The sequence below is a fragment of the Belonocnema kinseyi genome, chromosome 1, assembly GCF_010883055.1.
Source record: "Belonocnema kinseyi isolate 2016_QV_RU_SX_M_011 chromosome 1, B_treatae_v1, whole genome shotgun sequence".
In the NCBI taxonomy this organism is placed as follows: Eukaryota; Metazoa; Arthropoda; class Insecta; order Hymenoptera; family Cynipidae; genus Belonocnema; species Belonocnema kinseyi.
This window is the reverse complement of record NC_046657.1, coordinates 33,918,159-33,934,458: the sequence shown is the minus strand read 5'-3', so window position 1 is coordinate 33,934,458 and position 16,300 is coordinate 33,918,159. Positions and strand designations below refer to the sequence as shown.

General features: G+C 34.0%; 2 protein-coding genes across 3 annotated transcripts; one reads left to right on the top strand and one right to left on the bottom strand.

The window, feature by feature from the left end:
• Positions 1-238: 238 nt before the first annotated feature.
• Positions 239-15,459, bottom strand: LOC117172108 (potential E3 ubiquitin-protein ligase ariadne-1-like). 2 transcript variants are annotated; one of them, XM_033359905.1, is made up of 2 exons: positions 15,383-15,459; positions 239-2,150 (listed from the first exon to the last, which is right to left on the bottom strand). In XM_033359905.1, the coding sequence occupies exon 2, from the start codon at positions 2,019-2,021 to the stop codon at positions 543-545; it is 1,479 nt and encodes a 492-aa protein (XP_033215796.1). In that variant the 5' UTR covers positions 2,022-2,150; positions 15,383-15,459; the 3' UTR covers positions 239-542. The 2 variants fall into 2 exon arrangements, with proteins under 2 accessions (XP_033215796.1, XP_033215789.1); XM_033359898.1 differs by lacking the exon at positions 15,383-15,459 and adding an exon at positions 2,795-2,886.
• LOC117177430 lies at positions 6,684-7,796 on the top strand. Its single transcript, XM_033368108.1, has one exon. It carries the CDS (start codon positions 6,684-6,686, stop codon positions 7,794-7,796), a length of 1,113 nt encoding a protein of 370 aa, XP_033223999.1.
• Positions 15,460-16,300: the final 841 nt, after the last annotated feature.

Sequence of the window (16,300 nt, the reverse complement as noted above, 5' to 3'; positions counted from 1 at the left end):
ATTTTATTTCAACCTATAAAATAGCTTACATAGAAGAAATAATTTTCCTACGGGTTTACAAGAAACAGAAGGTGGGATGATTTTGAAATTCACTTTAAAAGGAGTTAATGGAAAAAATCTTTCTGACAAAGTGGTATTTTTATTCATTAAAAAATATATATGGAAGGATAAGTCGTAATTACTCATCTTTAGAAGATTTCAATCATTTCTTTGATTCATCGACACTTAGCTAAAAATACAGCATATATGTCAAACTTAATAATATAAACATAATAGTTAGGAAGATTTCCTATTTTTGATCTCTAATGATTTTACGATTAGAGTTCATTGAAACATACGTGATACAGTAGAATACTTGTTTTGTTGTTTCTTGAGAATATAATTTTTGACCAGAAATGTGTTTTTTCCACTGTATAACATCGAAATTCAATATAAAATTCTTTCCATTTTCATAATGGCTTATAATCTCGTGAAAACACTTCTGACAGATGACGAAGTGGTCAACCAACATTCCCAATAGTGCTCCATTTTTGCTTAAAAAATTATCTAAATTTCCACCATTCTTGTTCATATCCCTCGTGGGCATATTTGATAAGTTCCTCCCTCTTACGAGAACATAATGTAGACTTCTTTTCAATTTCCTGTTTCACGTTAGCAACATTTTCACGAGTGACATCTCGTTCCAAATACTCTGACAATAACTCGGTCTGACTTTCAAGTTCCTGCTGATTGTTATTAAAAATAAGCGACTTGTTATTTTCAAGCAAATAATAAGATAAGACGCATGAGTACATCAAAGTTTGTCTGCAGAGACAGAGATTGTCCACAGCGTCCTTAAGGAAAACACAATCGCTCCCGGATTTTAAATCCTTATAAAACTTCTCCCTTTTCTCCCGGACACTCGCGTAGAACTTTTGCTTCGATTCGAGTGCCCGTTTGTGATTCATATAGCGATTGCAGTAAAACCAAAAGCTATTGTCCAATGAAGCTCGTTCCTTGCGATCCGCACTTTCAGGAGAGCGGTCACAATGAGTCGAAAATATGTTGTGTGAGAACCAATTTCCTAAACAGACCCAGCAGAATTCGTATGCACAACTCTCGTTTCCACAAGTCAACTGGATGCAGTCTTTGTCACGCTGCACCGGAAAGGAACACATAGGACATTCCTTTGTGTTTTCTGCTATCCACTTATATGACGGCAAGTCTTCGTTGCACTTTTTGAGCCACTTTTCCAGAAGCTCGCATTTCACAGGGTCATGACAGTTTTCTCCACAGAAGAAGCAAAATGTGTGTCCACATGTGCAAGTCACGCATCGGGATTCAACGAATTCAACTTTAATTGCGTTCTTGCAACCCGGGGATGGACACCACCTCAAGAGCCGGTTGCATTCGACAAAGCTGTTTGTGATGAGGTATTGGTACTTTAGTTTGATTTCGGGGGACTTGATGAGATGCATGGCACTACCATAGTCGACGAGGATCTTACAATTTTGTGCCGGACAAGAAATTGTTTGATCAATGCTATTCTCCATGATTTTTGTCGTTAGATATTCGTCCCAACAACTGGTACAGAAGCGATGTCCACAGTCGAGTCCGGTTATCAGAGGCGCTGCCAGAGACTCGAAACAGAATTGACAATCTTTGGTTTCATTCGTTGAACGCCACTTTTCGAAAGATTCGGAAGCTTCGTTGGTTGAAGATTTGAAAGGATTTACAACGTGGGCTTCTTTAAAGAGTTTTCCCTGATTTCCGTCATAAAGTTGTTCAAACATCTTCACTTCGTCCCATTTGCAGTGGTTGAGCAAAATCCGGGCTGTTGTTGCTGGAAGACCGACAACTGTGGTTACTTTTTTTATGCAGTCAGCCATGTTCTGGACAATTTCATTTGTGGAAAGAACTTTGAAGGGATAGTGTTCAACTTCGTTCTCGTGAGTCAAGTTTGTGTACTCAATCTTAGTCGTGATTTCGTCGGATTCAACGTTGGAATTGGGATCGCTATACATTTCCTCACCAGAGTCCATCGTTTTCGATTTATAAATACTCTTCCCTTGAACTACAAACAGCACTTTTATATATTTTTTATTCGTAGGCTCCCACTCGTGGATCCTGGACCCAGACTTGGCCTCGGAATAGGTGCAATCCAACGGAAACTATACAACAGAAATTAAAAGGGATAAAGCGGGATTCACACTAACCTTAAAGAATATTTTAGGGAAAATATGGGACTCAAAATAGAAGATTGTTAGTGGACTCGAGAAAGTACAGAAATTACAGAAAATACACATTGATGATTAATGTAAGGTTCAAAAAATTTTTTATCTAAAATAGGCAGAAAAAGCGCATTTTATCTGCCCGTGAGGCGGCATTAAAATAGCACTTTATTGTACTGCGACGAGCGGCATCTGAAGTGACAGCTAGGAGGAAGAAGTGAACGAGAAGTGAAAGAAAAGTGAAAGAAAAGAGTGAAAAGAATTCATTCTAAAACAACGTTAAATTACGAAGTGCATTTTGGACTTACGTCACCCCACGTGCATGCGTACGCAACCTTTTCCAGAAAAAGAGCACTTATTCTGCCTATTTCAGATAAATTATCGTATGCACCAGGGCAGGAAAAATTTAATTACTGATCGTATATTAAATCTTTTAAAATGATTGATATTATGAAAATTAAATTAAGGTTAAAAAATAATCAATTTTACTTTCACTTCTTTGCTAAACTTTCTGCATAAAACTACATCTTTCTGGTTTTCTAATATTTTCAGCCAAAAGATATTTAAAATACTTGAATTCTTACGTATCCTTCATGAAATTTATAATTTCCTTTGCTGATAAAATAAATATATTTTTAGCGTCCCATTTTAGGTAAAATTTCTACTTTTCCGATGAAACTGGCTGACTCTTGTACCATGCGAAATTAGTGTTGACCATTTAAGAGTAATAACAGCTGCGAAATTTACAAAAAAACTGGATTTCAAACGATGTAAAATATTAAGCAGTTGTTTATAATATTTCTGTTTAAAAAAATTCTCTTCTATTCGAATATAAAAAAATAAATGCATTTATTTTGTGACTACATCTTATTCCGAATTGTCAATGTTAGTGGATTGAGTTGATCATGAACGTTTATCTTCGCTATTAGGCATAGAATACTGAGATCTCGTACTTTGAAATTTTTGTTTCTTTTTTTTATATTTCTACATCTTTGGCTCTAATTAAGCAATTTAACACTTTCAGGTCTGACATTTTTTCTAATAATATGTGATCTCATATGCAAGAAATTCCAAAAAAAAAGAAATAATGTTATATTTATTTGTAAAATAAAAATCAACTTCCAATTTCCCCCATCCATAATACAATTTTAGTTAAGGGGCGTTGATAAAAAAATAAGATTGACATAAAATCCCAATTTCTAAATTCCGTATCTTTTCCTGACTTTACTCTGACCCATTTTAATTTTCCCTGACCGTTATAAATTTTTGTTCCAGGTTAAATATTTTAACAAAATAGTTAAATTTGTTACTTTAGAAATGAATGACCAACTAACATGAGGAAGTTTTTAAGGAAAAGAAAAGTTAAATTTTTTATCAAGAAGATTAATATTCTACAATAAAAGATGAAGTCTCAACAAAATTCATGCATTTTTAACAAAACAGTTGAAGTTTTAACTAAACACGAAGTAGTTAAATTTTCAGTTTAAAAAATAAATTGTGAACAAAATACTGAAATCTTTAACGAAAGAAATCGATCTACATTTACGGTGACGATTCTTCAATAAGAAATTAATTGAAAGCCAAAAAGTTTGAGTTTAAATTGAACATGGTATACAGTTAAACTTTCAGTTAAAAAATAAGTATTTTCAGAAGAATTTTCAACAAAATACTTACTTTTTTATTCAGAAAAATAAATTAATAAGTACAGTAACGAATCTTCAAGAATAAAAAAAATTAAATTCAAATTTTTAAACAAAATAATTGAATTTGCTACAAAAAAGATGAAGTTTCAGTCATAAAGATTAATTTTCTACCAAAAAAGACGAATTTATAACTAGAAAATATGAATTCTAAACAAAAATTAGAACAGTTATATTTTCAGTTAGAAAAATTAAATCATAAGAAAAAAAGAAACATTTCAACCACATAGTTAATTTTTAACCAAACAATAGTTTAATCTTAAGTAAAAAAATCGATTTTTCATACAAAAAAAAAAGAATTTTTAACAAGATACGTAATACTAAATTTTATTCAAAGATATCAGCCGCTAGAGGGCTAGAAATCGGTTGTGATTGTGCGATAGCTCTAGCTTTTTGGAGTTTTTTTCGGACTTTCACCGCAATTCTCTTATTTGCGCGCGCAATATTTTGATTGTTGGTGTATTGTTGTGTAATTTAGTGTTCCTTTCAGACCTAATTTCTGTCATATATCAGTGATAATATCCTTTTAAAATTTTCTGTGTGTTCCGACGAGTGTGGGTTCTATGTGACATCTTAAGTGTTTTTCCCAACTCTTCGAACATAATTTACCCATACTGGCAGATTTAATAATATCCCTGCTCCAATCTGGTTAAGGTATGGAACTTTTTTATTGCGTCTACTTTTTCGAGACCACAAATAAAGAACTACCACAAGCAGTATTCCAACGTAACTATACCGTAATTCGAGGTACCCTACCCGAAGGGCTTTACTGGTAAGCGGGTTGCGCGTCGACAGGCGTTCTACTTTCTGAAGCTTGAATCACCTCTAAAGTTGCTGAAGTCCATTTATAATTCGATTTTAGACGGTTGGTCTCGACTTGTTTTTATTATTTTTAATTTCTTAAGATGTCTCGATCTTCCTTACAAACGGAGCAAGCTGCTTCTGATTAAATTTGCAAAAATTGCAATAAAGTAATTAAAAAACTTGCAAAAGCGTAGTCATACGAGCTTTCCGACGAGCATGTCCTGAATTCCCCAAATAGGGATAGGACAAATGCTACACTGCAAAGCAATCTTGGGTCCCATAACGTTTCAAATTTTTTCAAATTTGCGAGAGATTAGAGAAAGTCGAAGCTAATGGCTCTCAAATGAGCTTAAACATCCAGGCTCACAACAATACAATGGTTAAATGCAATTCAACGGTCTCTGACCTATCAGCCAGCTACGATTCTCTATCGGCAGACTTGAAAAAAATATCGGAGCAGAATACACTCCTACTTGAACAATTCGAATCTGTAAAGTCTCAAGTAGCCGACCTGCAAACCTCAAGTACGCAACACTTCAAGAAGTATCAAGAATGCAAGAAGGAACTCATCAGTCTTAAGAACACATATGAAAAGCGTATTAGAAGCCTGGAAGAGGCAGACCGTGACAGGGAGGTAATTATTACGGGTATTCCGGTGTCCCCTCATGAAAAGCTTCCAGACCTCGTCGAATCGATCTGCAGGCCTGTCAAGTCGAAGGCCAACAAAACCAATATCGAGGATGTATTTAGAGTCCCAGTGGGAAACAGAACCATTCCTAATCCAATAATCGTCGGGTTCAAAGTCACTAAACTTCGAGATGAATTGGTCGCAGCTAAAATTAAGACCAAAAAATCTCTAATGGTCCACGATGTCGATTCTAACCTGGCTGACGGCCCGGTCCACATCAACTGTAACCATCCTCAAGATCTTTACAAGTTACTCAAGGTTGTTGAGGCTAAATTGGTTTCTGGAAAACTTCACGCTAAAGCTTGGATCTTTAGCAAAGCAGTAGGGATTCGTCACGCATCAAACGCTTCATCTAAGCCTGTATAAATCCCTGATTTGACTAACTCCTTCGACCTTGATGCCTTCCTTTCCAGCCAACTTAGTGAGGTAGCCAACTCTATCCAATCTTGACGAAATACCTTTTCTATCTCTGATGAAGCCTTGCAAGTGGCTACACCAGTGCCTTTACCATCTCTACATCCTATGGACCCTTCTGCAATATATTTCATGGACTGTGGCTCAAACTCGGCTCGTGGCTTGTCCATGAACTCTTCTTCAGTGATCCGCCTTCAAGACTCAACGGGTATGTCAGTAAATCTTTCTCAATCAAACGCCGTCCCTACTTCACCCGATGTCTCGCGTATTTCTATATGGAATGACATGGTTTCCCCGATGGATCAACTTTTTTCTCTATTAGTAATAAGCCTTCTTCGGATACTCATTTAAATGTTTCCCTCGGTGATCCTAGTCTTTCTCATTGTAATAGCGAGCGAGGAAAGCGTTTGCACTTAGCACACATAAATGCGAGATCACTTCCTAAAATAAGTGTAATTACAGACATCATCCATCTGTATAACATCGATATTCTTGTGATCTCAGAAACTTGGCTACGTCCAGATGTCCCCGACTCTGCGATATTAATTAAGGGTTTTAATCTAGAATGGGCTGATCGTAAAAGCCACAAGGTGACGAGAGGTGGTGGGGTCGCGATTTATATTAAAGATGATCTTAGCTACGAGTCTCTATATAATAACCAGACCCCATTTTTAACTGATGTACCCGATGACATCCCAGTGGACCTATGCTTAGTTATACTTAAATTTAAGAAAACGGGTCTCGCAATTCTAGGAGTTTATAGAAGTCCAAATGTGGCGCTATTTTGGGAAAGTGATTTGGAAGAGGCCTTAACTCGTGCCATCTGTGAATCAAATCACATGGTTTGCCTGGGAGATTTTAATATCAATGCGGCGGACATCTCACACACATGCTGGGGCTAGGTTACTTCACATATCACGCTCTCTATCGCTCAGGCAAGTTATCAAAGAACCGACCCGCTCGGACTCGATTTTAGACCTTATCTTTGTAAGCGACGATCTCCTCCTTTTAGATTCGGGAGTGGCCAAGCTATCAAGAGAATTCGACCATGACTTGATTTTGTGCAACATAAACCTAGATCTATCTACGAGACCGAGTGTATACCGCGTAGGTAGGGACTTTAAGCGAATAGATCAAACAGCATTCAATGAGGCAGCTAGTCAGGCGGACTGGGTCAGTATATTAAAACTCTCTTCATTAGACGAGAAGGTGGACCGATTTTCTCAAATAACGTTAAACCTTATTAACAGTTTCTGCCCGCTACGTCGCTTTAGAATAGCTAGACCCAGGCCGGCTTGGTTCTCCGACTCTGTAAAGATAATTGCTCGGGCCAGGGACAGAGCTCGTTCCAAATGGCGCACTTCAAAAACTGTCATGGATAGAGATAAATATGTGCTTCTCCGTAACTTCGCAACTAGCTCCTTCCGGCGCGAAAAAAGCGGGTATTTGTCCAGCCTCTCAGATAGGCCCTCTTCTAAACACATGTGGGAAAAGGTAAACCTGGCAGGTGTCTGGTCAGGACAAAGACAGTTCTCTTGGGGAGATCTTCCTATGGACCCCACTAGCATTAACGACTTCTTTATAGATACCATACCATCAGCAGTAGCCTCAGAGACACTAATCCGCGACCTTCAGTCATCCGCTAGCAACATTTCACCTAACTTCCAGAATACTTTCGTGTTCAAGGAAATTGACCTTAGTCATTTGTATCACGCTATGAAATCATTCACTTCGACAGCTACGGGATCGGATGGCAGTAATATTTCTTCAGTTTATCTTTGTGTACCCTCATGCCTTCCTGTATTATTAAATATCATGAATACCTCGTTAAGGCAGGCAAAGTTTCCCTCGGCATGGGGATCAGGTATTGTTCGTCCTCTTCCTAAATGCGATAGTCCGAAAACATTTGGCGACTTACGTCCAATAACTATTCTGCCTTACCTTTCGAAAGTATTAGAGAAGATCTGTCTTCAGCAGTAGACCCCCTTCATCGACAATAACAAAGTGTTACCTCTAAATCAGTCGGGGTTTAGAAAGGGGTTTTCGGCTGCAACAACGCTTCTTCACGAGTCGGATGAGATCGGTAGGTCCTTGGACTATGCAGAGGTAACTCTTCTGGCCTTGCTGGACTTATCTCGGGCTTTCGAGACCCTTGATCATAGGTTGCTCTTGGAAAAATTGAAATCTATAGGAGTCAGGGAGACATCTCTTGCTTGGTTCAGAGGATTTCTCTGTAATAGAAGTCAGCGAGTCGTAGTTTCTAGCTCTCAGTTTACACTTATGTCCCCACGCAGAGCAGTTAATAGGGGAGTTCTTCAGGGGTCAGTAAGTAGCCCTACCTTGTTTTCTATCTACACAAACGACTTTCCTGACTCCGTGATGGAATTTGTACGCAGGATAGAAGCGCTCTCCAAGGGCAGAATTAAAATAACCATACATATGTATGCATATGATACACAGCTGTACATCCGGTGTAAGCGAGATGATATTAATGAGGGAGCTGCCATCTTAAACGCGGTCTTAGACCATATCGCTGGCTGGGCAGAAGACCGTGCGCTGGTCATTAATCCGACAAAATCTGTAATTCTACCAATAGGTAGTTTAGATTGTGACCACCTTCCTAATTTCTCAATAAATGGTACTCAACTCTCCATTGTCTCGCAGTCGAAAAATCTTGGGCTTATCATGCAATCGCATTGGTGCTTTGAAGAGCAAGTATCTAAGAAAGTCCATGCATCTTATATACGTCTACGAAAATTGTTTCCATTTCGTCGCGCTGTCCCTACTAGTACTAAACTCCTTTTGTGCGAATCGCTAATCATGTCTCTTTTTGATTATGCATATTCGAGCTTTGGGCCTTTTCTGAGTACGCCGCTGAAGGCAAGAATTCAGAGTGTAAAAACTCCTGCCTAAGATTCGCATTCGGTATAAGAAAATTCGATCATATCACCCCTGCTTTTAGAGAATCTGGTTGGCTGATAATGGATAAACGGTGGAGATTGCATCTCTGCGTTCTCGCGGTCAAAGTTTGGTTAACGGAGAGGCCGTCTTACCTACGAAATCTCATTTCCAGTGTGGAAGAAAATCGGGCGAGAAAGTCTCTTGTCACAAGATCGAACGGAAAATTTTTGGTCCCTTTAGCCCGCACAGCGAAGGCGGAAGCTACTTTCTCATGTTTAGCTCCTCGTTTGTTAAACGATCTTAATGATCCTATTGATACGTATAGCGTGCAATCGGTCAGAAATGAAATGTATAAAAAATTGCGGGTGGTCTTCTGAATTCGTTGAGAACCTATCTTGTGCGAGAAAGCTAAACATCGGTGATCTATGTACGTTCCCGTATTCTTCGTCCCGTAATTTACAATTATAATTTACGAGTTACGACTGCACAGTATTATTATTTTTATTCATATTAATTTTCTTTTTTTTTTTGTTCTACTGAGTTGGTTAGCGTTAATAAGCAGTTATATAATAGTTTGCATTTAAGTTAGATTGTAGAAGGTTAGGTTGTAAAGGAGCTAAGGCTGAACCTCGGCCTTTTATGTCCACTCGCCTATCTCTTTCTGTAAGCTAATGTACATATGTCGTGGAACATGATAAAGATCTATTATTATTATTATTATCAATCTAAAACTACAATGGTGAACCTTTATAATAAAAAAGAATTAATTTTAAACCATATAGTTAAATTTTCGACGAAAATGATGAAGTTTTTATCATAAAAATTAATTTTCTGTCGAAAAGACGGATTTGTAACTAAAAAAGATTAATTTCAAACCAAAAATGGAATGGTTATATTTTCAGTAAAAAATTATTCCTAATCAAAAAAGCAAAAAAATTGTAAACCCAAGAAATTAATTTCCAAAAAATACATGAATTTTCAACTGACAAAGGTAAATTTTCAACTATTAAAAAACGAATTTAAAAAAAAAACAACAGAATTATCAACCAAAACGATTGCAGAGTTTCAATCAAAGAAGAAAATTCTAGGACATTTCGCGGTTTACAAAAAATTTGCATGGTTAATAGAAATAAAACAATTGGAACTCTTAAAAAATTAAAAATTGAGCGACTACATTTTTTTATAAACTGAACTCTTCTCAAATTAGAAGATAAATTATTGTTATTTTAAAATATTAAAAAATCTATACATTGATTATTTTTATTTTTGAAATTTTTCCCGAACATTTAAAGATTTTTTAAAATTATTTGAAGTTTTCCTAAAATTTTGACAAAAAAAATTTTTAAAAATTCTACAAAGTAAAAAATATTTCCTTAAAATCTTCCAGATTTATTTTTCAAATATTTATACATCAAAATTTAATAATTTTACTTACAAATTAAAATTTTTTAAATAGAATAATAAAAATGGTTACGTTTAAAGTTTCTGCTTGTTGTTTTATTTTTGAAATCCTCCAAAATATAAATATTTCCTTAAAATCTTCTCGAATTCATTTTTGACAATTTTGGAAATCTTTTAGAATATTCACCGAAAGTTTTTTTTTTTAAATTTAAAAGTCATTCTAATTTTTCCCAGGAATTTTTCATCAATTAAAAGAAGGACCGAAATGATTGGAAAGTTTATTTATTAAAATTCTGTCTTTCTGACGTTTCGGCTACCACTGCGTGACTTTTTAAAAGAAGATGTGCTTTTTATCGTGTAAAAATACAAGAATATTAATGTTGGAGTCAAACATCTGTCAATTATTTCATGTCAATTTTTAAAAATAATAATGACGTGCGACACCAAATTAAATTAAAATGTAACGAAAATTAAGAATTATGTAGTTTTTTATTTTTATTGTGAAAAATTGAATAAAAATTGAAAAAATTCATGACATCAGAATTATTTGAAAAATTGTGTAATTGAAATTGGGATGTTTTAATATAAATAAACTTTTATTATGAAAATTATATCCAATAATTAATTATATAACCTATGAATAAATAATCAATTTATGTCACCAACTAAGCAATAAATGACATAAAAATCTTTAAATAAATTATTTTCATCGAATCATTCAAATAATTTTTACTTTACATATATTTTTTTCGTAATTTTCACTTTTCTTTCTGTTACTTGGATTTAGTAATCAAGTAATATCTTATTAATCAGTTTACAAGATAAAAAAGCATCAAAGAATCATTTTTTTTTCAAAAAATATAAATGATTCTTATTTTATATTTTACTTGAAACTCAGAATTGTATTTTAAAAAAATTGCATTTATTTTTCAGTTCACCTTTTAAACTAATTTCAGCAAAAGTTGAAATATACGTACAAGTAATTTTGAAAAATGAATTCAGGTTTGAACACATTTTCCGTTTATTAACAGAGTTATAATCACACTCGAAAGATAAATAAATTGTACTTTATAATATAGTACTGAGGCGGCGTTGCATGGAAAAAATAGTAAAAAAAAACAATAATGAATTACTCGAATCATTAATACTCTGCAGTCTCAATTTCAAACGCAATGCTTGTTACGGGTTCATTGAAGAAATGGAAATAAACTTTAATTTGTACACACAAAGGGCCCTCTGATTACCGATAATTAAAATACATAATGAGTTTATAATATAACACTGAGGTGGCGCCACGAACTTGGAGAATTTTGACATTAATGCTGAATAGATAACAGTAAAAGAAGTAGAAAGAATATAGTCGATTCCTACTATACAACATTACTAACAAGATGGAGGTTACCACTTTTTATATGAAGGATAGTTTTATATTTTTCCAATTTATAATATTTGAACCAAATTTATTTGAAGTTACATTTAGCAGCTGCGATCGGCTTTGAAAGGGATTGGCATCTTTTTATTTTTTACGCCTTATGAGGATTTAATAAAAGGACAGAAAAGGCATTCTTAGGGATTCAAAATGTTTAATACCTTTTAATGAAAGCCTTCTTACCGGGAAAACATAAAAAAAGATCCAAAACTTTCAGTCAATCTGTACAGCCTGGCGGACCGAAGGAACCGAATGGAGCCTCTACAAAGTACCCATAAAGACCCCATTGGGTTCCCATTGCGGTTCTTTTTTAAAAGAATCAACAAAACTGTAAGATCAACTTTTAAACTAATGAAATTCGGATTCTACGTTAAATTTTCTAATAGAAACTCACGGAGTAATCGCAATACTTTTTTTGCAGCGTTAAAAATTTACAAAAAATGTCATTAACTTCTGCTGAAGGTGACTCCAAGCGCATCCATAATAGCTCAAATAGTATGTTGCGCGCGAAGTTAAAAAATAAAATTCTGTCTCACTTGTATCGCAGCGTTGTTGTCTGATGTTTCCACTGTGTGGCGCTAGCATCCAGACAAAATTCTTAAAGTTACCGACGGAACGCTTATTATCTGCTACTAAAAGAAGATGCACTTGAAGTAAGAAGCGTTGCATTAAAAGGTATTAAAAATTTTGAATCCCTAAGAATGCCGTTTCTGTCCTTCGGTTTTTATTCTCATTAGACAGCCTCATTAGACCTTTTAAGGCCATGTGACGAGAGGGTCACGTGACCAAACCTGGTCTTCGATTTTTCTTTCTCAACTTACGTCTAGACGAAATGAGGTATCGCTCTGAAAGTTTGGGAAATGAAAGAGGAGGTAATAAAATAAGTGTCTCTGCTTTGTTCCGGTGGAAATTTTGAGAACAAATTTTTGTTGAAGAAAATACCAGTGGAAGTTTTCTTTCCCAGCTTACGTCCACACGGAATGAGATATCGTGTTAAAAATTTGGCACGATAAATAGAAGGAATGCAAGAATTTGTCTCTGGTCCTAAATAATTAAAATAGTGAAAAAAGTTTTTTTTTTAATTTCTATTTTGGAGAAATACCGGCTGTGTTGTCGTCAAACCCTACAAGCAATTTGCAATGTTGTCAATGGGCTAGTTATGAGATTTATATTTATCAAGGTGGGACAAAACAACAAAAATAGCTCACGAACATTTAGCACCAATAATGCAAAAACTAATGTTTGCACTTGAAATGCAAATAAATATATTCGGTCTGACATACGTATCAGTCTGCTATCAGCTGTGTCAAATTAACACTAACGCAGCGAGTAGACAACTTCGAACTTCTAGGGGTCTGTGGGTAAAACAGTTTGCACGATTACCGTCAGAGAAAGCTTAAAGCGTTAAAAGTCAAACTTCTGCTGTAAAACCTAAATGTGTCTGTCGATAATCATTATTTGCATAAATAAAATTTTTTCTTCCTCCAACTCTTTGAAAGGCCACAAACGATCCTTTAATATTTATTAACATTTCCCGAAAAAGTTTCCGCGTTATTTAAACTTTTATTTTTCAAAATGGGTGAAACAATATTGATCTTAGGGCTGACTTGATCAGCTGTTACACTCATCACATGGCTTTAAAGCCGATCGGAGCTGTCAGACGTAACCTTCAATAAATTAAAAACACAATTTTCGTTTAAAGCATTAGCACGCGCTCCAAAAGCATGACATTTGCAAAAGTTCGTAGGATTGTTTATAAGAATACATCTCTTCGTTGTAAAATTTTTGATTTGTTCAAATATTATCAATCACAAAATTATAAAATAATAATAAAGAACTCAAAAAATTATTTTTCAACAGAACCTTCTATGTGGAATTTAATACTGACATAAATACTGTACATAATATACTCTACAGCGTATCTTTATAGTAACCACATAGTATCCCTTGCGTATCATACAACAAAAACTAGAAAAAAAAAAACAGCAAGATGGGTATTCAACTTGTTTCAATTCGGATTCTACCTGAAATTTTACATTAAAATGTCGTGGAGTAATTGCAATATTATTGTTAAAACTTTGAAAATTGAAATTTGTTTTCATTCTATAGGAAAAGACACCCCCCCTCCCCCTCAAGTTTCCATATCAGAAAAAGAAAATCCGTAATTTTTAATTTTTCGAAATTCAAATATTAACACGTGCCACTGGCCACTTCAAAATTCCATTTAATTAACATAAGGAAATTTTGAATTTTCAAAAAATTAAGCTTATGTTCCAGTGTTTCATGGAAGCGTGCCAAGTTTTTTTTTAGGAATTTAAGAGGAGTGTGCAAAATAAAACCACACCAATAACTTTAATTTCCAACCCTCCCCGCAGCGCCCGAAATGTGACCCAAAAAAACTGCATTTTTACGTATTATTGTTACTTTTTAGTAATTTCCGTTGTCTTTTTTGTAAATTCCTTCTAAATCAATTTTCAAGAGTTTAAACAAACATACATTATTTAAATAATTTATTTATTTCTTAAAAATATAAAAGTAATCTTATTTTCTGATCGAAATGCAATACTTTGTCAATGTTTGGAGTATTAAATTTATTTAAAAACATGATGTAATTATTTAAATAATTGCTTATTGTTTATTTTCAAAATTTCTAAAAATTGTGTCAGAAATGTTCACTTTTTTTAAAATTAGTATCCTATGCTACTTTTTGTTGAATAATTACATGATTTTGGTACATTTCTTCTAATTATGAACAAATTGCTATTTGTTTAAATAATTTGTATTTGCTCAAGCAGTTATTTTTCGATAACTAAAAAAATGAAATTAAATAGAAAACATACAATTAATTACGATTTTAAAAGTATTTTTGGAAAACTAATTATTTACACAAATTACATTTGTTTAAATAATTAAAAAGTGGTAAATTTATTTTTTCTATACACAATACAGCCAGAAACATAATTGTACGTGTTCTATTTTATTTGTTTAGTTATCGAAAAAAAACTGCTTGAGCACATAAAGTTTGGGGGGGGGGGGGGGCGGAAATTAAAGTTATTAGTATGGTTTTATTTCGCAGATAGTGCTCTCAAATCCCTACAAAACCTTGGCACGTTTCGATGAAACCCTGGCACATGAGTTTAATTTCTTGAAAATTTCCCTATTTCGATTGAATGGGACTTAGAAGTGCCTGGTGGTATTTCAGCAACCAACAAATTAAATTTAACAAACAGGTGCAAAATTTCGTAGAAAGAAATATTTTATGCTGATGTGGACTGTCGTAGTACAGTAGAAACTTCTACAAAATATGTACTGAGAATCTCTGAGACATAATTTCAATAAATTGACCAGTAATTCACTGAGATTTTGAATTATACCTGCAAGAATATTATTACACCCTGGTCAACAATTTAACATCTTATATATAGGTATGTGTTAATATTCGAATTTCGAAAAATAAAAAATTACGAATTTTCTTTCTGCGGAAATGCAAACTATTTGGGAGGGGGGGGGGGGATTTACTTGCCCTGTAGTCCTTTACTGTTAAAAAGCTTTTTACCTCATCATTATTCGAAAAACAATAAATAAAGGTAGTAAAATTTTCTAAATTAAAAGGGATTAAAATTTTTCTATTTCTTGGTTGCATTATAATTAGTATTCAAAGATATTGCCCGTGCTAGGTATACAGAAAGGGTTTCAATTTAAGAGATAACTTCAACTGCTGTGGAGTAAAACGGGAGGACAAAAACGGGATCCAGAAGTATTCAATATTTCTCACGTTACCACTGATGAATGACATTTTTCAATACTTCTTAATTCAAGCAATCATACAACTCACCTTCAAAGTCAGTCCTTCAAAATGAAATGATAAATATTGTCATTTCCAAACATTCTATTTTCTCCATGAGCCAACAAACTATCGTCTCTCCACATCCGGATACGAAATACGTTCAAGACGCATCTAGCACGACGACCTACATATTAGTTAACCATGACAACGTTAAGGGCTCTTTTTCACGATAGTGGTGATCTTTTCTTGCGTAGTTCTGAATTTTACAAACATAATATTATGGTTTACTGAAAAAAAATCAAAGTACAAATTTTGATTACATTCTTTATTTTTTCTACCAGACAGTATAATTTTTAACTGATAAAAATAAAAGTTTTAAATTTGCAACAAAATCTGTGAATTTTCAACTTAAAAGAAAACATTTCTAATAAAAAATGGAAAAGTTCAATTTTCCTCTAAAAAATTAATTTTTAACTAAAAAAAAGTCAATTTTTCAATAGAATCTGGTAGCCAAAATGAAAACTAGAAAGGATAGGTACGATTTTATAAATGGATTTTAGGTAATATTGTTTTACGATTTTTTGATAAGGTTTCATGTATTTATTACAATACAAAAATAAGTCTTAAGGGCATGTGACACAGCTAAATACCTATATTACCGACCTCACTTTTTCAGTTCACTGAATGTTTTTTTAAACCTAAGAACTTTTTTTTAAAAATAAAATATCGAGCTGAAACTTTGGAAAATGTATTAGAGTACAATAAAGTACGTTTAGGTACTGCATTTTGGTAGGAACTTCAATGAAAATTATTTTATCTTTTTTCTGAACCTCGACATTTTTTGAACGTTCCAACGTTTTTTAAACATAAAATATCGGTCTCAAACTTTGAGAAATGCAAGAGCCGAAAGAAAACTACGTTTAAGTACAAAGCTTAATAATGAAAGATGTAAAAAAATATATTTCA

Bases quoted from the DNA above. Each gene is read 5' to 3' on its own strand.
- LOC117172108 (XM_033359905.1), bottom strand. From the start codon at position 2,021: ATGGACTCTGGTGAGGAAATGTATAGCGATCCCAATTCCAACGTTGAA.
- LOC117177430 (XM_033368108.1), top strand. From the start codon at position 6,684: ATGCGGCGGACATCTCACACACATGCTGGGGCTAGGTTACTTCACATA.